This window comes from Sabethes cyaneus, chromosome 2 (genome assembly GCF_943734655.1).
Source record: "Sabethes cyaneus chromosome 2, idSabCyanKW18_F2, whole genome shotgun sequence".
In the NCBI taxonomy this organism is placed as follows: Eukaryota; Metazoa; Arthropoda; class Insecta; order Diptera; family Culicidae; genus Sabethes; species Sabethes cyaneus.
In genome coordinates this window covers 240,962,889-240,986,181 of record NC_071354.1, presented here as the reverse complement: position 1 = coordinate 240,986,181, position 23,293 = coordinate 240,962,889, and the positions used below count along the sequence as shown (strand labels likewise).

The following is a 23,293-nucleotide window of genomic DNA, read 5'->3' as shown; positions in this document are numbered from 1 at the left end:
GCACAAGCAATTTGTATTAAATTTAATAATACCTCTGAGAAAATGACTCAATTTCCAGTCGTTTCAATTGTAAGATATTATCATCAGTCCATATAAAAACGCGGTAAGCCCTTATGCTTTAGGTCAGTTCTTAGTGAAAAGCCCAACATGTTGAACTTCATACGAATGGTACTCACCGTTTTGATTGCAGTTTCTTCTGTCCAGGGGGACTCCGCCGCACTGATATTGGATTTGTTGCTTCATTGGAAACAGCCATTGCAGGTTGAGTTGAACACATGCTGGACTGCTGGAAAACTTCACAACTTCATGGAAATTGCTGCTGCTAGTAATAAAGTACATTTCCATACACGGAACTCGGTGGTTGGTAATCTAGAACATCGATCAATGGTTGTATGGGACTTGAACTGTTATGATCTTAAGCACGTTGTGAATAGTTTTCTTCCAAAAATTCGGCACATCCTGTTCAGTGATGCAAATAGCTTTAACTTTAATGGTTCAATGTTAAACTCAACAAACATCAATGATGTGACTTACGTGGGAAGGCTCAACGACCATGGAAAATATGTCATAAAGAAAATCTACAAAAAGTTAGCATCCAAACAATGTGCTGAAAGAATCGTTGGTTATTGGCAAAATAAATTATTTTTTCCTCGATCAGCTATTATGGAATCAGCGATAGATTTGAATCTTCAGGGAATCACACTAAAGGCTGCCATCGTCTGCAGCAGCTCTGAACATAACACAACAACAATGGTTAACGTCGCTCTAACGGACAGTTTGATCCGTTTGTTGAATGCTACGGTCAGCTACCATTGTGTCGACGATTGGGACACTGGAATACGACGCGGTCTGGAAAACGGCACGCTCGATCTAGGAGTATCACCAAGTTATATGACGGCGAAACGTCTGAGGCAAGTACAGTTCGTCACCATGACGGCGCCGCTGAGATACGCGTTCATATTCCGCTCGCCCAAACTTTCCTACACGGGCAATGTTTTCATCCTCTCGTTTCACAAGCACGTCTGGCTGTCCACCATCGGGATTATGTTGCTTGGAAGCTTTCTACAGTTAGTGATAAATCACGTGGATGAAACAGTTTCTGTTAAGCCCAGCTCCGACGACGAAACGAACAAGCTGGAAGGCATTAGCGGAGCGTTGTTGAACATGATAAGCATAGCCGCCCAGCAAGAGGCACTCGCTCGGTTGAAATCTTTATCCTCCCGGACGCTGAACATCATTATGCTAATCAGTCTGATGGCACTGTACATTTGCTTTTCCGCCAACATTGTAGCGTTGATTCAGTCACCTTCGCGCGAAATTCGCACCGTGGAAGATCTGCTGCATTCCGGCGTACAGCTGGCAGCGCAAAACAGTTCCATCAATCGCATTTTTATGCCCGTAAGTACCGTTACTTTTTTTGGAAGTTTTGACCTGACGTCATTTTTCGATGCAGAACCAAACGGATTCGGTACGGAGAGAAGTGTATGCCAGAATAAGGGAATCGAAGGCGTTCCTACCGGTGGCTGCCGGAGCTGAGCGAATACGGCAGGGACTGTTCGCGTTTCACGCGGATTCAAATCTCGTTTACCGTTACATGCTGGAACATTTTCAGGAGGAAGAAAAGTGCAACCTACAGACGATTCGATACCTTGAACCGCTGGATGGATATTTTTCAATTGGAAAGGATTCGCCCTTGCTAGAGCATGTGAAAATTGGGTATCTTTTTTTTCGGTTGGGGGAGAAAGGAAATCTGTCAACTTATTTAAATACTTCATTTTAGGATGATTAAACTGCAAGAGTTCGGAATGCAAGAGAGAGCCATAGCTGCTCATTACACAGGAAGTCCACCGTGCATTGGCGACAGTGTTTTCGATCCGGTTTCCATAATAGACGCACTGTTTGCCGTGCAATTGATGGCATTTTCACTGGTTTTGGCTGCTGTAATTCTCGTACTGGAGAGAACCTTGAAACGTTATCGCGTGCAACAGTTGCTGCTGACAAAACTTGATGCTTTCGTCAAACGGTGCCTAATTCGAATCCGCGATATTTGGGCAGGGTGGCGTCATCTCTAGAAAAACGTTATCATGGACCTTTTGTATAAATCTGATTTTAATAATTGTCTGCAGACTAAAAGGCAATATAAAAATATTAGTGACGCTTCTTTTCTCTTGCTTTCGGTTGTTAATTTTTCATGGCTTTTAGCAGTTTTATTGCCTTCTGATTAACGCTGAAAATAGTTAAAATTTGTATGTTAAACTCTACACTGCGTTTTAAGCAGGCAATTCTAAGGATTAAGGAATATACAACCGATAGTTTGCTGTGCTTGGAGAGCATACAATTCAATAGGTTCACTAAGTCAGGTGTTGTACACGTGTCAGAGAAATAATAAAGTCAAATGTGATCATTCTGTGGTTACATCCTTTGTTCGGCAAGTTTATGTACTGGCAAATGGCTTTCACGAACCTTCGACGAGCGTGTCCATGTTTTCCTTGTTTTCGTCGCAATCTGCTTCGGTTCCAGCCTGTAAGAAGTCGTTAACGGTCACGGTTTGTATTAGTATTTTGATTTACATTTACATTGATTGTTTAAACCAAGCGGAGCAAGCCCGGAGGAAGTGCAAAAGCGGAGCAAGTGGCGAACTGACGAATCCCAGACAAATGAAATTTCTCGATACGATTTTCAGCAACAGAATAATTTATTCGCAAATATAAATACGGGTTTGCTTTTGAAAAATTTTGAATGACAAATTTGTCTAGCGACTAGCTCGCCTAGCCTGCCGGCTGGCAGAAGCCGGCCGACATCCCACGGGACACGATTGATTTTGCACACTACTACGACGAGCTGCTCGACCGAAAAACCTCCTGGGGAAGAACACGTAGCTGGTAGACCGGGCCATCGTAACGTACGGTGCTCTCGCCTCCGGGGTCATCTGCCGCCATTGCGCAGCTCCCTGCCGCACTATTTCCACTGCTGCCATTGCGCAGTGCTGGCTTCTGAACTGCCGCAGAAAGTTGAGGTATGGGTTACGGGTTTTCTTTCCACCGGAACAGGTTCGCTGGGCTGCGGTCCCCGTTGGACACACGCATTTCGAATCCATATTGATAATTCTCGAGCTTGAATAAGGGTTTACTTTTGATCCGACAAGGTTCGAAAGTTGAATGATAGCTTTTTTTTCTAATTCGTATCTTGTTAGTGACATTGCTAACTAGATTGCACCAAAAATGGTTTTTCGCTAAAGTTTTTTTTTCTTGCTAATTTTCAAGTTCGTGGTCTGATTCTAGTAAGTTTAGCACCTACAATAGTAACTTATCAATAACGATACTATGGCGAGAAAATAGTTTTGTGACAAACGGCTCTTAGCAAGTGTAGTTTTAGATGCTGACCTCCGTAAATCCCTGAGAAATTGAAGCCCTTTCATCAATCCTTACTAAACATGCAGTTTCGAGGGATGATCAAACACAAGCGAGAAATATAACAATCGCGGGCTGTGAGGGTCCGTGAAGTTCTCCGTTGTCCGCATGATAAGCCGGCAAACACCGTTTTCCAGGAATTACCACAAGATTAAAACCGGAAAGCATTCAGATTCACAACGTGCACGAGGCGTTACGACTAAAGTGACTGACACATGTGTCTTCAAAAAATTTACTCATAAGTCCACCATCCCTCAAATCAAGTCCGCGGGCCGCACGAATCATCTCGAAGGGCCGTTTGCCCATCACTGTTATAGAGCATTTTAACAATTACAAAATAATTTCTGAAATCCAGAAGTCAGCAGTTTGTAATTCATTCTGGTACCTATTCAAATCCAGTTATAAATTAAATTTCAATTTTAGTTTCAAATTCAATTTTAATTTCAAGCCCAGTTTCAACTGAGTTATGACCGCAAGAACTGCACAAGTTCCTGATTTATGACCGCAAAATTCGGTTTTACTGGATATTTCCCTAATTTAAAAATTCTTGTTCATAGCGCAAACAGTTTCTTATGAAAATTTAAATAAATTTGCTTAGCATATTCACCATAGAGGCATGGGATCAGTCCATCTCCTCTGCTGCTCGCCAGAAAAAGAAGCATGCAAGGAAAAAATGAGACAGAAGGAAAAAACGGAAAAGAGCACGTCGCGTGTGGTAGAAGAAAAACTAGAATGAAAACAACAGTAAAACGAAAGAAAAAACGCGACAATAATAGGCAAAAACAAGGAGACTGGACCGAAAAAAGGGCAGAGAAAGAAGAAAAATGTGCGAAAAGAAAGAAAAATTAAGAAAACGAAAAAGAAAATGGACAGAAAAGAAGAAAAAACGGGATGAAAAAAAAGGAGCAAACGAAAAAGAGAAATTCAGGAGAAACGAGAATGGAAAAAGAAGATGATTGAAACAAATGAGAGGGAAAACGGAACAGACGAAAACGAAAAAATGGAAAAGGAGTTAGAAAGGGAAAAAAAGACGAAACAAGACTAAAAATGACAAGAACCGAACAGGAAAAGAAAAAAAACGAGGAAACATCGGGATAGAAAGAGAAGAAAGAGGAACAGCGAACAGATAAACAGGAGAAAAGGAAAGGACAACAGGGTAAGTAGAGGGAAGGTACAGAAAAAGAAAAAAAAGTGGGCCAAAAAAGGTGGGAAAACGAGAGAGGGAGAAAATGAGACAAGGGAATACTGAACAGAAAACAAGAGAAACCAAAAAGGAAAATCGTGAGAATGAAAAAAGGGAAACCGATAGTAGAAACGATGAAAACGGGAAGGAGATCGAACGGCGTATAAAAGGAGATATATGGGACATAAAACGGGAAAGAGAGAGAAAAAGAAGAACTGTAATTTTCCAAAACAAAAACTGAAAACAGGAGAGAAAAAGAGGAAACCTATGAGATAAAAAGGAAAAACCGGAGAGCAAAGGGAATTGAAGGAGCCCAAGATAGAATAAATGTGGTAGAAAAAGAGAAACTGGGCATCTAAAAGAGGAAAAACAGAACAAAGACGAAAAACGAGAAAAAAGCAGATCCGCATTGATCACAATTCTCCTGCTTGTAAAATATTCTGTTAGAGCATCCAGACTGTGCAGAGTCTGAATTACAGCCACATAGAATCCCCCTAGTCTTGATTGTTTAGCCAACTGAATACGACTGACTGTGCTGAGCAGTCAGGTCTTTGAACGCGGTCGGAATCTAGACGACATTGATGATTGCTGACACGACGATGCACCGAACTGTTTAGACAGTTCATCGCGTCGGCAGCCCCCCAGTGTACCGCTGCCGAGATGGTATATAGCGCGAAGCATGTTCTGATGCTGGGATAAGCGATATTCTGTACGAGGGGCATTCCCCCCACACAGACCTCTCTGAAGCTTGCATGTTGGGGCACGTACGACGCGACCCGCGTACATGATTGCTGGGTCGTCCGCACACTGAAACAATACACAACCGTCTGGGAGTGGAGAAATGTCAGATGTGTAAATGAAATACAGAATGGACCCAGATACTTCCTTGAGACACACCTGCAGGGATGTTAAATGTTTGCGAGCAGAAACATTCAGATACCTGGAATGCTCTGCCAGACGGATAGCTCTTGACAACACATTATCGAATGCCTTTTCGATATCAATGAACGCTAATGCTGGCGTCTTGGATGCCGACTTATTTTGCTGGATAATGTTGGCAACTTGATGGAGTTGATGGATGGTGGACCTTCCCTTGCGAAACCAATACTGTTCCTCTGGGAAAACGCCATTCTCATCACATCAGCGAACGAAAGGTGCCGGCTTTGCATTGACTTCTCAAACAGCTTAAGGCCCAGACACAATGCATACGGATTTTACTACGTTGCGACAATTTGACAGTTTTTCCATGGGTTTTCAAGTTTTAATTTTAATTTATTTCACCATCTTCGACTACGTCGAACAGATTGTTTACTTAATAAGTAATTTAAGCTTCGGATTCGATTACTAAACACATTTCTAGACAGAGTAAAATCGAATACATTACAAACGTCGTTGAAGGAACGCAAGCAGACATTAAAACAATTATTCACACCATAATTTGTTCTGTAGAATTGGACGGCCAATAACGGTGGATTCCGAAGCCGACGAGGAGGTATCTGGTACAGGAGCTCCGGGCAATCCACATTGATTGCCTGTTATAAGGTCGAATATAAATAGACGCTGCTGTTTGACGTGCCGAACTGCGAGTGTATCCAGGCTAATCAGTTGACAACGGTCTATGCAATTGGGAAGATTGACTGGATCATTCCACGGTAGCTGACGTAAGGCGAATCGCAGTTTTTTCTGAATTCACTCAATCGCAAGGATCTGTGTTACGTGTGCAGGAGCCCAAACCGGGGAAGCATACTCCAAAATGCTGCGTACGAGAGAGCAATATAACGTCTTGAGGCAATAAACGTCAGTGAATAAAGACGCATGGCGTCGCATAAAACCAAGCACGGTGTATGCTTTAGCAGTGACTCTACTTATATGCTCGTCGAACCCCAATTTAGAGTCGATAGTAACGCCTAGGTCGAGAATAGAGTTAACACGTTCCAGACAATCCGTTCCAGACATTGATGAAGAAAAACGGTGTTACAGCGACTGTATGATTATTATGATATTACTTTACACCTATTGCTGTTAACACGCATGCCGTTGTCACTGCACCAGACTAGCAAACGATTAATATCCTCCTGTAATGCGACACAATCGGCAGGGGCAGCAATCAGCCGAAAATTTTTTAGATAATCGGCAAACGATAGTTTCGATGATGACAGCAGCTCGACCAGGTCATTAATATAAATTGTAGCGGGCCAAGCACACTGCCTTGAGGGACACCAGACAATATGTCAAATGTTCTGGAGCGCACGGAGTTTATTGTAATGAATGCTTTGCGATCGGATACGTATAAGTAAAGCCATTCGGTAAACCATGGGGGAAATCTGATGTAGTGCAGTTTTTCAATAATGAGATTGCTCAAAAGCTTTCACAAAATCAAAATAGATCATATTCACTTGCCGCTTAGCTTCTAGCTCACGTGATATCGCTGTGACGTAGCACATAAGATTTGATGTTGTCGAACGATGCTTCATAAATCCATGCTGGCTGTTAGAGATGATCGGTGCAACTGACCTGTATATAGTTGTATGGAGTAGTTTTTCGAATACCTTGCTGAGGCTGCAAAGTATGGATATGCCACGGTAATTGGTGACCGATTTGTAACTTCCGGACTTATGGATCGGCACGATGGACTTTACCAAATACGCCCTCGAAAAACGTAGCGAAAAGATTAGCCGATTTTGAGCTCGAGTGAAAAGTTGCTCGTTGTTCCTTCGAAGTTGACCGACGGAGGAATATTGTTGCCAGTTTTACGTTTCTTAACAAAATTCCAGAAACAGGAGGGGTCCTGTTTAATGGCAGACTGAATCCTTTGCAAATAGTTGTCATATGATGCGGTAAGGACAGCTTTGTACACATCCTCACGCTCCCGAAGTTTAGCTCTATCAGATTCACTTTTGGTAAAGAAATATTGGTTGCGCATTTTACGACGGTTGTTACGAAGGTTTCGAAGCTGAGGGGTCCACCACGGTTGCTTGAGGTTGGACCAACACTTGTCTATTTTTGGGCATATGTCTAGTGATAACAGCTAAAAGTGAATCATAGACAGCAAGTAGCATCTGGTCAACTGAGTCAGTGTTAGAAAATCGATTGTCCCACTCCATAAAATAGAGTTCAACATATCATAGTCACATGCAGAGTAGTCAAATCTGATCTGATCAACTTGTTCGTCAGGTATTGACGCGTCCATCTCATCAAGTAATAAAATGAATGGCTCGTGATGATAGTCGACAGGCAACAGTGGAGAGGACGGTGCTACTATATCGAGATATTCTGGGGTATTGGAAAATACCAGGTCCAAGAGTCTACCATTCGTGTTGACAATATGATTAATTTGTCTCAAGCCATTGGAAAACATTGCGTCTGTAAAGTGTAACTCAATTTCAGCTGAGGCACTCGAAGAAATATACCCATTAATATCATCGTCGGCCTTCCACCTCAAGTCAGGTAAATTGAAATCGCCTATTGACAAGATTATGTCCGATTCTGAAAGACAATCCAAAACAAACTGTGTTGCTCTTACGTGAGCTGAGTATAGCTCGGTACTCGAAATGGGCGGAAGATATACAGTAGTTATGTAGAGTAATCAGTCCGCAGCCACGTCTCCGTAAAGACAATTATGTCTCACAACTTGATAACATTAAGCGCAGCCGAGCAATTTTAGTCCGTAATCCTCTGACGTTCTGGTAGTACACAGAAGGCACGCGATCGGATGCACGCGTCCTTACGATAGGCACACCAGTCTGCGTCGTGACACTGCTGGCCGGCTTGAGTTCTGAGCAAAACCGACAGGCCCTGTGTATCGCAGATATTCTTGAACCTTTGAACCACAGCGGACTGAATAAAAAGGAGGTTCTACAACCTCCATCTTAAGCGTGCGACGTATTTCGCCAACACTGGCGGGTTGAGTTATTTTCAGCCACAAATTATGCCTCCGTTTATTGTAGTCAAACTACCGAATGAGAAGTTTAATCTAACTCGTTTTACTGACGGGACGGCGCAACTGTTTACAAGGCACTTGCTACTTACAACAAGTCACTGCACGTGACGTTGTATCCTTCAATGACTCTTCCTTACCTAATTTTCCGCTTTTTCCCCTTCCGACCTTGACCCGTTCTGTTCGGATACTATCAACCCTTTTGTTTAATTACTTTCTTCTACCGTCTCTTCCGTCGATTGTAAAAAACTAACGTTAGAAAAAGGACTTACCTTGGCCAGAATGGTGCTAAGCTGCAGGTCCTTGAATCGTTTCTGATCCTCGTCTAGTCCGTTGTGCCGCATGGCGAGCGGAGTGGAATTGCGAATCTCAGCCGTATCCAAGCTGTTGCAAAGCATACTAACGTTCTCGTTGTCCTGCACGGGAAAACGGTAACGATGATTTTAAGCTACAATATGATGGTCCAGTTCACAAGCAGTAAAGCTAGCTTACCTCGTTGATGATATCGGATACATCCAGATCGAGCATACCTCGCTCGCGCCAGAACCGGCGAACGATTCGATCGTGCGGGGAAGTCATCGCCAGGTCCTTCGGGTAGCTGATCGTTTTCCGCACCGGAGTCTGTCCGGTAGGTTGGTAGAGCGTCAGTTCCTGCCGGTGGAACCGGTCGACTTGGTCGCAGAGCTCCATTAGGTTGCAATCGCTTGTATGCTGGTGGGATGCGATGTTACTTTGCAATTGTTTGTTTAGGGAAACGGCGGTGTTCCGGAACTCCGATTGAGCGCTGTAGTTTGAGTTTAGTTCCTGTTGCAGGGCCTGCGTTTGTGCTGCGTGACCGTTGGAATAGTCCACTAGATTGTGCTCGTGTTGGACGGCGTAATCTTCCCATCGAACGCGGGAAATTTCTTCGAAAGCTTCGAACAGTTGCTTTTGCTGGGGTACGGTTTCTTTGAGCTGCATGGCCACAGTTTCTACCGGTTGAATGATCTGATTCTGAAGCCGGCCTTCGATAACGGATTTAGATTCCTGGCGCATTGTATCCAACTGTCGAACATCCAGTTCCAGTTGCTTGGATTCTTCTTGTTGACTGCCGAGATTTCGACCAATTGCGTCGGCATTGCCGGCAATGGTTGATTTGAAGGATTTTTTTCCAGCTTCCATATCCTGTCTAGTGGCTTTTAACCGATCACGTTTCTCTTTCATAACAGCTTTCATATTTTCGAAAAGTTGGTTCAGTTGGCCCTCGAACATTTCCGATGTTTCCACATACTCATCGAACGGGGTCTGACTTTCGAAGAACTGGTCCATTAGACCGTCAATCTCTTTCAGCACTTCCTGTTGAGTTGCACAAAATCGAAGGTTACGTTCGTCGTTGCGTCGGCATATCTGCAGGACACTTTCGTGCTGTTTCCTGTATTCTTCTTCCTGCTTTACGAGGGTCCTTTTCAAGGACTGCACGTTGGCGGTCAGTGTTGTTAGCAAATTTTCGACAGCCCTGTTAACACCCTCGGTGTACGTTTCGACCTTTCTGATTTGCTCTACGTTGCAGTTGGTTTGATCAGCGCGAAATGTGGTCAGCATGGCCGATTCCCTGGACAGCATGTTTTGCGAAAAGCCCTCCAGAGCTGATAGTTTAGCTTGGGCGTCCTGCTGGAATCGTTCCTGCCTTTTCATGTAAGTTTCTGTGAAAGACAGAGAAATTTAAGTCCATATAAATAGTAGCTGTAAAGTATTAAACTTACCCCAATCGTCAGCAAGAGCATTGTTTATCTGGTTAGAAGTCTGAGTTAAATACGCTGCATCCGTTTGAAGCATTTGTACTCTATTTTTGATCTGTTCGACAAACTGCTGACAAGCAGTTTGATTTTTCACGTCCGTCTCTTTCCTGCGGTCGATCGTATCGTGCAAACCGTTGGTATCGCTCTGTACCGTTTCGACCACCTCAATCAGCTCCTTTGCCTGACCGGTCAACATTTTTTCCGTTTTGACGTGTCGTTCTAGGATTACCTTTTTCTCCGCGTAGCGCTGTTTCGTTTTGCTTAAAGTGCGCTTTGTACTGGATAGCTCGTGCTTCGTAACACACAGATCGTCCTCCGTTTTTCGCAGCATCTCTTCCCTCTCGACGAGATTGAGGCTAACCTCCTTGAAAATTGCTTCCTTCTTAGCCAAATCGTCCTTAAGCACCTTGATTAGGACAACTTTGTCGTTCAATTCCTTGGTGGTCGCATCGGCCTTGTAGCACATTTCATTGTAAGTCTCTTCAGGTAGATAAATGCCATTTTTGTCCCGAGTGGCGGTTAGCTCTCGCTTAAGTCGATCGATTTCTTCTGTGTACTCTTTAATAACAGTTTTCTTGGACAGTTTTTGATTCGCCTCTGGTTTATTTTGTATGTTCTTCGCTCGATGCGCATACTCCAGTGTACTCATGGTTTCCTCGAAATCTTTATGGCCAGGAGAGATGGTTGCGATGATTGAAGTCTTAGTACGACCTCCCAGCGATTCCTGAAGCAACCGAGTAAGCTTCGACTCCCTGTAAGGCACATGTGGTGTTCTCTCAACTAGTGCCGTTATGACACGACCTAGCGTCAACAGCGACTGATTAATGTTAACAGTTTCTCGCGTTCGAATACCCTTTTCGTTCCCAGCTTTGGTAATGTTCTCACTGCCAGCCAAATCGACCAAGTTAAGTTTGCCAATCTTTAGCAACTCCTCTCCTTCAATTCCGTTCTCCTTAATGTGAACAATGATCGAAAAGATGGTATGCGAACGAGACGACTGAGCATTCATAAGGGTTGACGCCGTACGGCGTCGCTCCTGGCCCTTCGCCAACAGCTTGTAAACGTCATCCTTACTATGAACAGGGATTTCTTCCAAACCTGCAACAAAACTAGAGTTAAAACACCACTTCCTACAAATCCCTCACCCAAACGAACCCTGTACAATAACGGATCCCTTCTTATTAACATCATCGTAGATACGAATCTTGACCGTATCATCGTTGGACAGCAAATCACACAGTTCTTCGTTATACAGCTCCAGGTACGAAATGCGCATCGAAAATTCTAACTCTGTCATACGCAATTCGTCGAAAAGATGATTTAGCGCGCGGGGAATCATTCCAGTCTCGGTATCGTCATCCCAGCCGGCACTCAGTTCTGGTTTTTCCTCACCAACCATTGTGTACGTCTTGCCGGTTCCAGTCTGCCCGTAGGCAAACACCGTACAATTAAATCCCGCCAGGACTTCTTCGATATACGGCGCAACCACCGCATTGTACACCTCATGTTGCTTCGAGTTAACATCGAAGGCACGGTCAAAGGTAAACTTCTTCGCGTTTCTCGTATCAAGGATCATCGGTTTGAGCAGAACTTCTCGGTTCGAGACTACCTCGATCACATCCTGCGAGCGGATTAGCTTTTCCCGCACATTCGTTGGCCTAAAACGGTCAATAACAAAATAATATCAAAAAGAACCGCCGTGCCTAGAGGAACTAGACTTACCTAACCCGAAGATACACTTGAACGTTTTGATTGCATTTCAGTGGCTTGCCATGGCTGGAACTATTCCCCGTACTGGCGTTCATATTTACGGTTACCGATTACGCTTACACCTCAATCGATAAGCACGTACACGTTTCTTAACACAGAAAACCAAACAAAATACTGTTTCTGTGAATAAATTATGTATAATTTTACTGTGAATAACCGACAAAACAATAAACTTTTAACAATAAATTATTCCAGCAATGCGTAAAGCTTCTTACCCGATTTCAGTGACCGTTTGATTTTTTGATTGCGAAGATGAACCCCTTTTTCTGCTGCTGGCGCACAGCGAGATGAACAGCGAACGAAATCGTTTCGTTAAGTTCGTTCATTTCGTATTGCCAACTGCACGGGAACGCCGCGGAGATTTCGGCAGTGCTGTCAAACATATAGAATGTGTTTTTCGTTAACGAAGAAAATTACAGGCTTCATTCTCGGTTTTTTGCTCAGTAGATGCTCATAGGCGAGTTCGAGCAAAACTAATAGGCGAGTTCGAGCAAAACTAATAGCAACCGTTCGCTACCTGGTTGTGATTATTGGAACTACAAAAAAAGTGCAATTCCCAAAATGCTTGCTGGTACCTATATGGAACTCGACTTTAAATGTAATATTTTATTGAATTACCAACAGTGGGAATGATGAAAATGGATAATAAAGGTAAGAAAAAGTATTACCTTTCACTTGATATATATTGTTTCTGCTTCGGGAGATTATTAGAGCTTCGCAAGTGAATTTATGTCTACGAACTGATAGGTTATATGTTTGGTTCTTGGCGCAGATTATGCTAATCACGAAAAAATATTTGAAAACACATTGGAAAACACTGAAGACTGAAAATAATTGGTGATTCTCTATCCAGGATATGTAAACTTTACAGCTGACTCTATGTACTTTTGTTTCATGCGGTACAAAATCAAACATTAACATTTCTCTGCCATAAAGTTAATTAATTCGAATATTTTCACTTGCCTTAACGTAAATAAACAAATTTCTTCCAATATTTCGCTATCTAAAATCCTGACAATTGAAAGGGTTAATCAAAAACTGCATTTTATTTCACCTTTTTTCAAAAATGTATGGAGTTTGACAGCGATTTTACTTTTCATCACTTTTTTTATGCAGCGCCTCTAAGCGGGCGATAGCTTGTCAAAAACGCCTATAGCAACCGTTCGCTACCTGGTTGTGATTATTGGAACTACAAAAAAAGTGCAATTCCCAAAATGCTTGCTGGTACCTATATGGAACTCGACTTTAAATGTAATATTTTATTGAATTACCAACAGTGGGAATGATGAAAATGGATAATAAAGGTAAGAAAAAGTATTACCTTTCACTTGATATATATTGTTTCTGTTTCGGGAGATTATTAGAGCTTCGCAAGTGAATTTATGTCTACGAACTGATAGGTTATATGTTTGGTTCTTGGCGCAGATTATGCTAATCACGAAAAAATATTTGAAAACACATTGGAAAACACTGAAGACTGAAAATAATTGGTGATTCTCTATCCAGGATATGTAAACTTTACAGCTGACTCTATGTACTTTTGTTTCATGCGGTACAAAATCAAACATTAACATTTCTCTGCCATAATGTTAATTAATTCGAATATTTTCACTTGCCTTAACGTAAATAAACAAATTTCTTCCAATATTTCGCTATCTAAAATCCTGACAATTGAAAGGGTTAATCAAAAACTGCATTTTATTTCACCTTTTTTCAAAAATGTATGGAGTTTGACAGCGATTTTACTTTTCATCACTTTTTTTATGCAGCGCCTCTAAGCGGGCGATAGGCGTTTTTGACAAGCTATCGCCCGCTTGGAGGCGCTGCATAAAAAAAGTGATGAAAAGTAAAATCGCTGTCAAACTCCATACATTTTTGAAAAAAGCTGAAATAAAATGCAGTTTTTGATTAACCCTTTCAATTGTCAGGATTTTAGGTAGCGAAATATTGGAAGAAATTTGTTTATCTACGTTAAGGTAAGTGAAAATATTCGAATTAATTAACTTTATGGTAGAAAAAGGTTAATGTTTGATTTTGTACCGCATGAAACAAAAGTACATAGAGTCAGCTGTAAAGTTTACATATCCTGGATAGAGAATCACCGATTATTTTCAGTCTTCACTGTTTTCCAATGTGTTTTCAAATGCTAACGGATTTATTTTCGTGATTAGCATCATCTGCGCCAAGAACCAAACATATAACCTATCAGTTCGTAAACATAAATACACTTGCAAAGCTCTAATAATCTCCCGAAACAAAAACAAAATATATCAAATGAAAGGTAATGCTTTTTCTTACCTTTATTATCCATTTTCATCATTCCCACTGTTGATAATTCAATAAAATGTTACATTTAAAGTCGAGTTCCATATAGGTGCCAGCAAGCATTTTGGGAATTGCACTTTTTTTGTAGTTCCAATAATCACAACCAGGTAGCGAACGGTTGCTCTTAGTTTTGCTCGAATTCGCCTATAGCTTGTATGAAGTTTTTATGAAGGGTATAAAATGAAGTTTTTGATTAACCCTTTCAATTGTCAGGATTTTAGATAGCGTAATATTGGAAGAAATTTGTTTATCTACGTTAAAGTAAGTGAAAATATTCGAATTAATTAACTTTATGGCAGAAAAATGTTAATGTTTGATTTTGTACCGCATGAAGCAAAAGTACATAGAGTCAGCTGTAAAGTTTACATATCCTGGATAGAGAATCACCAATTATTTTCAGTCTTCAGTGCATTCCAATGTGCTTTCAAATGCTAACGGATTTATTTTCGTGATTAGCATCACTTGCGCCAAGAGCCAAACATATAACCTATCAGTTCGTAAACATAAATACACTTGCAAAGCTTTAATAATCTCCCGAATCAGAAACAATATACATCAAATGAAAGGAAATACATTTTCTTACCATTATTATCCATTTTCATCATTCCCACTGTTGTTAATTCAGTAAAATATTACTTTTAAAGTTGAGCTCCATATAGGTGCCAGCAAACATTTTGGGAATTGCACTTTTTTTGTAGTTCCAATAATCACAACCAGGTAGCGAACGGTTGCTCTTAGTTTTGCTCGAATTCGCCTTTTGACGGCAGCGCCTCAACGAAACAGAATTCGAAAATGTAGTGCAAACGGCAATTGTAGAGCTAATTATTATCTACATTATTGTCGAAGAAAGTATAGTTCTATCTTTTGTATTTACGGCGCTATGCAATTGCTCCCCGTTAGTAGCCAAATGAGCGCTCTTTTTGCTACCAACGGGGTAGCAGCCCCATAGCGCCATAAATACAAAAGATAGAACTATACTTTCTTCAACAATAATGTAGATAATAAGTAAATTTACAATTGCCGTTTACACTACTTTTTTGAAATCTGTTTCGTTAAGATACTGCACTTAAATGAGCATCTACTGAGCAAAAAACTGAAAATGAAGCATGGAAAATTAGACAATAACTAAATATTTACCAAGTAAATTTAAAAATCCCGAAAAAAACTTAAAAATTTTGTAATTAAAAACAATATTTATTGAAAACGCTCCAAATTCTAAATTTAAATTACGCATAAATACACAAACAGAAGAAGATGCAGTGAAACAAAATCTTCCGGGAGAGCGCTACCCGCGGCGCTACCTGACAGATCAGGAATATGCAGAGTTGGAGCGGCTACTTCGTTCTCAGGAAACGCGAACGTTCTACCAGATACTGCACGGATCCCGCAAAGGATTTGAGCCGCGAGCCGAAATGTGTCGTGACAAGAATGGCAGTATTTTGACGGAGCAGCACTTTGATGAACACCTCAATGGCACCCAGGCGGAGAGCCATAGCGGCCAGAAAAGCGATAGGCGAAATTAGCGAGACCATCATGCAGCTAAAGAACATTAAATGAGCTGGGGAAGATGGTATCGGAGCGGAGCTTCTTGAAATCGGATCGGGGAAGCTGGACGTCTGAAATCAGCGGCTGATTTTAAAAATGTACCCACAGAACAGCTACCGGAGGAGTGGAAAGATGGGGTTATCTGCGCGGTCTACAAAAAGGGCACCAAGTTGGACACTCAGAACTATTGAGCAAGCACCGTTCTCAATGTCGCCTACAAAGTGCTGTCCCAAACCATTTTCCGCCGACTATCTTATCAAGCCGGCTTCGTTAAAAAATGTTCTACAACGGATCGAATATTATCCTGCGACAGATCCTCCAGAAGAGCCGTTAATGCAGAGTTCCCACGCACCATTTGTTGACTTCAAAGCCGCTATGATACTACCGACCGGAAAGAGCTATGGACGAGAACAGCTTCCCCATGTAGCTTATTAAACTGATTTAATCTACGATGGGTGGTACACAGTGCTGTGTACGAATTTCGAGTGGATTCGTTCCGAGTTCATTCGAATCACACGGAAATGCCCGCTATTCAACAGAGCGCTGCAAGGTGATATGAACCGAGTGGGTATCAATACGCGAGACACGATCTTCAACAAATCTAGTCAATTCGTCTGCTTTGCTAATGACATGGATATTATCAGCAGAATAATACACCACCCGAAAACAAAATAACCTTAGCACGAAGATAAAAATTATGGTAACAGTAGGATACAAAATACAGTAAAAACAATAAAACTTATCGTCAGAAACGGTAACCAATCCATCAAACTTATTGTAGTCCACCATAACTTTCATAGTTTCGAGAGATTCTACCATAAAAACGGGTTGTTAAGTATCTTAACAATAAAAACATGTATTCGCGAACAAAAATATTCATCTACAGTAAAAGTTACCGTACTTTTATGGTAATTTTTTAAGCGAAAAAATACAATATTAAAAAAGCAGTAATTTTGTGATGAAATATGGCCAATTCTTTTGAATAAAATTAGAAATAATAATATGAAAAAGTTGTAGATGATCTACTTAGGAGTCTAGAAGCTGAAGGTTTCGAAGTTATCGGCTTTGCAGATTACTTTGTCATCATGGTGAGAGGAAAATTTGATAACAGTTTTGGAAAGAATGCAACAGGCTCTAAGGCTTACCCAATCTTGGTGTAAGAAGGAGGGCTTAAGCATTATTCCGAAAAAAATCCTAATTGTCCCTTTCACTAAAAGGAGAAAACTCAACTTAAAGCTTCTCAAGCTTGAGGGAAAGCAAATAAAATTTAGTGAACAGGTAATTCTTAGGTTTAATTCTGGACGCAAAGCTAAACTGGAATGCACATCTCGACGTAGCGATAAACAAGACAGTCAGTGCATTGTGGCTACGTTCAAAAACCATCGGAAGGAAATGGGGCTTAAAGCCAAAAATGATAATGTGGATCTAGACATCTATTATAAAACCTAAAGTTACGTATGCTTCGTTAGTCTGGTGGCCAAAACAAAGGAGGCTACTGCTGAATCAAAGCTTACAAAACCTCAACGACTTGCGTGGATTGCAATAACCGGAGCAATGCGTAGTACTCCATCGAAAGCATTAGATGCAATTCTAAATCTGCTTCCTTTACATGAATTTGTGCAATTGGACGCAGAGAGATGTGCTCTGAGGCTTAATAAATTAAAAAATGTTTCATCGGATCATTCTGGTCACATGAGCATTCTGAAGTACTTTAACCCTCTAACGGGTAAGGCCGTCTGTAGACGGCCTTCACTTTTGGAGCTCCAGAGCCGCATACGAAATTTGTTTTAAATTGACAATATACAAAATGTGTTCAGAACAGATTTCTTGACATTTTGATATTAATATCACAACATTCTGACTATGCATACAAAAGTTATCATTTTTCAAAAACAAAAATTCCGAAAAATTTCAAAAATAATTAATGCACGAATATTCCCTTTTTTACTTTTGATGAAAAAGCACATCTAGAACGAAATGATTGACCTTAAAATTTTTCTATGAGTAAGTTTCATGCTTTATATCAATTTTGCAATGTATTTGAATTGAAAAAATATCTGGGTAGAGCGTTAAGCGGGGTACGCTGCTGAAAAGTAATGGGTAAAAAGATAGGACAAGAAATGCTCAAGAAATCGATTTCTTTTACGATTTCTTAAGCAGTACGCACTTCATAAGAAATATTATTTCACGTTCAGATGGCGCAGTTTTACATGCAGGTGAATTAAAACGTCACTTTTCCGTACGGAATAATATCCGGCGCAATTATTACCACAAGAAAAAATGACAGGTGGTTGCTTGCATTGGAGTTGTCAAAATTTCTTCGGTAAATAGCAAGATTTTTTCTTGAGCTGTTTTCTTTCCAGCAGCGTACCCCGCTTTAGACATGAAAAACGAAAAAGAGAAATTGGACTTTTTCTAACCTGGCGCTCCTCCAGATAATTATTTTTGCATGAAAATCAGAACTTAAGGTTCTTTTGAGTGTACTTTCATGATAAAACAGTCTTTAGCTTGATCGCATCGTTTTTACGATGTTGCCCGTTAGAGGGTTAAAATAGGGCCTGTGTTAAGTATTAATGGAGATTGGATAAAACCTGAGGATAACTATGACACTCCCCACAAAGTGTGCGGAACATCACGCCACGATTGGGAGATTGGAGTTCCTATGGTTCGTCCAGGCTCAACGATATTTTTCACTGGTGGCTCAAAAATTGGTTCAAAAACTGGTGCTGGAATCTATTAGCGAATTTGTTTGCTCAATCCGGGTTGGAACCGGATGAATTTTTTGTGTTCATTTGCTCCTATCTGACAGATGAAATTCATCCAGTTCCAACCCGGATTGAATAAACAAATTCGCTATATGGCTCTGGAACAAAAATATCAGTAGCAATGGGAATATGGCCAACTGTGTTTCAGGCGGAGATTTTTGCAATAATTGAATGTGTAACTGTTTGCTTGAGGAGGAAATATAAACATGCAAATATTTGCATCTTCTCTGATAGTCAAGCAGCACTGAAGGCACTAAGTGCTTGTAAATGTACTTCTAAAATAGTTTGGGATTGCATTCTTTCTTTGCGACGTCTATGTCAAATGAACTCAGTCAATCTGTATTGGGTTCCAGGACACTGCGGCATTGAAATAGCAGACGACTTAGCAAAGGAAGGCTCTAACTCACAATTTATTGGTCCGGAGCGGAATATTTGATATTGCGGAATATCAAATTACGCAATAAAAATGCAAAAAGTGACAGCCAATTGGTTGGCAGTCAGAGGATGTAACCAGTGCAAAAGATTTATAACTCCTAATGCAAAAACCACCAAAAAGCTCATACTAGATATTTTAAAAACATTGGTCGGGTTGGTAATGATTCTGTCGCTTTTGCAATCTTGAAAGTGAAACATCGGAACATCTGTTATATGCAGTTGTGGTGCGTTATATACGAGCAGATTTAAATTTCTCGACAAGGGTTGTTTATCTCCCGGTGAGCTTTGGTCTGCTAATCCCGGGAAGGTTATTGGTTTCATAAACCATATTATACCTGACTGGGAACGTGTAGCGGCAAATGACCAATCACTTGTATAATGGTGTTTGGTTTGCCTGACACGTACAGCAAATAAGGATGTACTACAAAAATTCAATTCAATAGACAAAGTAGTCTAAGTCCCCCTAACGGGCAGACTAAAGCGCGAAGCAGAAAAGATTTAGTTAAAGGTAAATACGTCTACAATAAAGTACATGCTGACCAGCGGAACCGAGGCCGACCGCCACCACTTGGGCAGTAGTATGATGATCGAGAGCTTGAGGAATTCGAGGTAGTTGACGAATTTATCTACATTGGCTGACTGGAAACGACGGACAATGACACCAGCTGTGAGATTCGTAGGCGCATTATCAGAAGAAATTGTGCTTACTATGGACTTCATAAGCAAATTGCGGTCGAGCAGACTAAGCCCCCGTATAAAGTTACTCTGTAAAAGACGCTTATTACACCGGTTGTTCGATACGGGTATGAAACATATGGACAAAGCTCGAGAATGACATGCGAGTGCTCAGTTTTAGAAAAACAAGTTCTTCGTACAGGAGAACGGAGTATAAAGGCGTGAGATGAACCTTGAAATCGCACAGCTCCATGGCGAACCCAGTATCTAAAGTGTGGCTAAAGCTGAACGGACACCATTTGCAGGGTATGGGTTGTTGTAAGAATGCCGGAAAACTACCCTGCAAAGATGATGTTTGCCTCAAATCCGGTAGGAAGAAGATGACCAGGAGCTACAAAGACTACAGATTACAGAGGCGACAAGGCACTCAAAATCCGCCAAATTTTGAATGAAAGCAGAGGGTTACCTTTATTTATAATGCAGAGATTTAGCCCCTCCAAGAAAAATGTACATGGCCGACCAAATAAAAGGGTCGAAAAAAATTACGGGGGCTGTAGCCCCCCCTATAAATGTGCACTAGTTCCGCCAATGTTTTTGTACCAGGAGTGCAGCGAACAAAATGCTTAGACCAGGTGGAGTGAGATCTGGTTGAGAGCCCTCGGTATTCGAGGAATTTGAGAGTGGGGGAGCCCGAGTAAATTGGACGAACCACAGAGAACAGACATTTATGCTCATATAAAATATCATACAAATGGTGTGTAAACTTTTCAATAAGAAACTAGCGACATCTCTCTTGAGGTACGCCAGTTGTTCAATACCCTCGTTGCCAAATTTAATATATTGTCTTGTTATATTCTGCATATTCGGAATACTGGCTACTCTGATATAAGTTACTGTAGCAACGACTGTAACTTTGTTTATGTTATTTATTGAACCTGGCTAACAATCAAGAATAGAAACGGCTCAAGATTTTGTTTTTTTTTGGTAATTACCGGTAAATAGGTGTCATGTTTAGAGTTTTTCAATAATTGAACACACCATTCGTACCGTCTGACACCATCGCGGCGGAACCTGCAGCAGCCTTTTCAACTTTGCTCGACTTCCATAAAACCTTACCTCTATGAAGACTTCCGTATATAGACGAACGGGTGCGGAAAGCTACACAGAACCATTTTGAACCAAAATGCAAAAAAACTTGGTTTATTTACGGAAACATAATTTTACGGAAGGATTAAAAAGGAATAACTCAAGAACTACTATTTTAGATAAAAGTTGTTTACTTTTATTTTTGGTTGGATAAATTGCATAAACAACACGCTAGTTGCTGTAGCGACGCCTTGGTGAAAACGTGAATACTTTGATATGCATTGACAGACATTGAAAATCCAAATCAATCCTCTTAGTGATGTGAGCGCCACGTAGCAGGAGCATTACCACATACTTTTAAAATGGCGGCTGAGCTTTTACACATGTTGTGAAATTAAGATGAATGTCTGTTCTCTGTGGACGAACCTTGTTCATCAGGCTTGGTCTTAGGACGGAAGTAAGTAAGTATGGTTACCACAAACGTTTGTTTTGTGTTGCTCTAGCCATTTATTAAACCAACATCTTCAACGAAGAGTTAACAAAATGAATACTTGTGAAGGGAATTTGGAAAAATCGTTCGCGTGGTGTCTGCTACCTACAGTTTGCAGTACGACTTTCTTTAAAGAATTTTTGTCAGTGTCTACTTCTGTAAAAAGCTCCGTTTGGCAACATTGTCCGCATCCAAACGCTCTTTCGTTGTTTCCATTTTCCACCTTTTCCTTCCATCCAAAGTTTCGGCAGTCGTCATAAAGTGTTTGGCAGGCGAGTGAGCGAAGTGTGTGTGCGATTAGTAGCATTGGGCGATACTGCGAAAAGCATCGATATTCCAATATCGATACAATTTTTGTAAAGGTATCGATCCCGTTGAAATATCGGGCGGCAAGTATCGATACCAGTGGTATCGATATCGGTATCGATACACTGACAGGGTGCAACGAAAACCACACTTTTGTTTATTATTAAGCTTAATTTTTTAGAAAATTATATGCGTGTGCTTTTACTACTGTTGATTCTCTTTCGTTCTCATATGAAATCTCGTTAGGAACGAAATAATAGCTGAGTCGGACTGGTCAGGCCTGCGGTTTTAAACTCTTTTGACCGGAAACTGCAACGAATTGCTCAGGATTGCTACAAAATTTATTAGAAAATCTAGTGGAATGATGGAAATGAAAAATAAATTTTAAAAATCGGACAAAAAGTACAAATCCGTTTTTTTAAGTTGGTAAACCGACTTTTTGCCAGATTGATCGGTCACCGGCTTTGCAAGTGAAAAACCGGCCGGGCCGACCAGAAATCGACCACTCAGCCAAGCGCTAGCAATTGCTTTTATATTTTGCATACGGTTTATGCTCCTTGATCGAAATGACTTACGAAGGGAAAAGTAGACCTGACTTAGCTAGAATGCGTCGTTGAATCTGCTTACTCGTATGATTGACGGCGGTTGCCAGAGATCCCTAATTTATGAATTCATCAACCCCTTCCAGTTCATCTCCGTCAAAAGTTATTTCATGCACTCAGGGTTTCTTCACTTAACAACGCAGTTGCGGCTTCATTGACGGTCTAGCGTATCCAACCACATCCATCTTCGAGTGCCAAGACAGCTACCTCCATTGAGGAAAGCAGAGCTTCACTCAGCAACTTGTGAGTTGTCTAATTGCATTTGAAATTAATTTTAAAATCGGAGCTGGAATTGCACTTGAAATTTTACTTAAAATTGAACCTGAAATTAAACTTGACATTGAACTTGAAATGGGAACTGAAATTTAACTTAGAATTGAGCATGGCATTATGCTTAAAATTGAACTTCAAATTGATATTGATGAACAAATGATATTGGACTTCAGTTTGAATCAATTTCAACTTGAATCTTTACTTTAAATTGAGCTGGAAGTAAGACTTTAAATTTAACTTAAAATTAAACTTGAAGTGGAACTTGAATTTGGACTTCAAATCACACTTAAAATTGGACGCGAAGTTAAACTCAAGTTCGGACCAATTCAGACTAGAATATATAAATTGGACTTGAAATTACACATGAAATAGGACTTATAATGAGACATGAAATTGAACTTGAAATAGGACATAATAAAGAACTTAAAATTTTACTAGTAACTAATAGTGAATTGGATGTAAAATTTGACTAGAAATTATACTTACAACTTTGCCAGAAATTGGAGTTAAATCGAACTTATACTTGAACTTGAAATAGGATTTGAAATTGAATTTGATTTTTTTACATCACCCAAGAAATCCGACTTTAAATTAGATTTCAAATTGAAATTGAAGTTTTACTTAAAATTTGATTTAAGACTGGAACTGGGAATGCATCTATTTTTGCAGAGTTAATTTATCGAAAAAAAAATTAGCTGCCGCATTAATTAGGT

General features: G+C 40.6%; 3 protein-coding genes across 3 annotated transcripts; 1 reads left to right on the top strand and 2 right to left on the bottom strand.

Annotated features, from left to right (window-relative positions):
* Positions 1-663: 663 nt before the first annotated feature.
* Positions 664-2,072, top strand: LOC128736828 (uncharacterized). The gene is made up of 3 exons (XM_053831322.1): positions 664-1,398; positions 1,454-1,716; positions 1,781-2,072. Exons 1-3 carry the CDS (start codon positions 664-666, stop codon positions 2,070-2,072), a joined length of 1,290 nt encoding a protein of 429 aa, XP_053687297.1.
* A 680-nt stretch (positions 2,073-2,752) lies between these two features.
* On the bottom strand, positions 2,753-3,097 carry LOC128736827 (protamine-like). Its single transcript, XM_053831320.1, has one exon. The coding sequence runs from the start codon at positions 3,095-3,097 to the stop codon at positions 2,753-2,755; it is 345 nt and encodes a 114-aa protein (XP_053687295.1).
* Positions 3,098-3,584: 487 nt separating this feature from the next.
* LOC128736826 (kinesin-like protein Klp61F) lies at positions 3,585-12,113 on the bottom strand. Its single transcript, XM_053831319.1, has 7 exons — positions 12,031-12,113; positions 11,464-11,966; positions 10,273-11,406; positions 9,023-10,212; positions 8,803-8,946; positions 5,331-5,490; positions 3,585-3,718 (listed from the first exon to the last, which is right to left on the bottom strand). Exons 1-7 carry the CDS (start codon positions 12,111-12,113, stop codon positions 3,585-3,587), a joined length of 3,348 nt encoding a protein of 1,115 aa, XP_053687294.1.
* Between the last annotated feature and the right edge of the window lie 11,180 nt (positions 12,114-23,293).

Bases quoted from the DNA above. Each gene is read 5' to 3' on its own strand.
- LOC128736828 (XM_053831322.1), top strand. From the start codon at position 664: ATGGAATCAGCGATAGATTTGAATCTTCAGGGAATCACACTAAAGGCT. The intron at 1,399-1,453 runs GTAAGTACCGTT...TTTTCGATGCAG, and splicing joins TCAATCGCATTTTTATGCCC to AACCAAACGGATTCGGTACG. The intron at 1,717-1,780 runs GTATCTTTTTTT...ACTTCATTTTAG, and splicing joins CTAGAGCATGTGAAAATTGG to GATGATTAAACTGCAAGAGT.
- LOC128736827 (XM_053831320.1), bottom strand. From the start codon at position 3,097: ATGGATTCGAAATGCGTGTGTCCAACGGGGACCGCAGCCCAGCGAACC.
- LOC128736826 (XM_053831319.1), bottom strand. From the start codon at position 12,113: ATGAACGCCAGTACGGGGAATAGTTCCAGCCATGGCAAGCCACTGAAA. The intron at 10,213-10,272 runs GTAAGTTTAATA...TGTCTTTCACAG, and splicing joins TGCTCTTGCTGACGATTGGG to AAACTTACATGAAAAGGCAG. The intron at 3,719-5,330 runs GTCTGTGTGGGG...GCTCTATAACAG, and splicing joins AACATGCAAGCTTCAGAGAG to TGATGGGCAAACGGCCCTTC.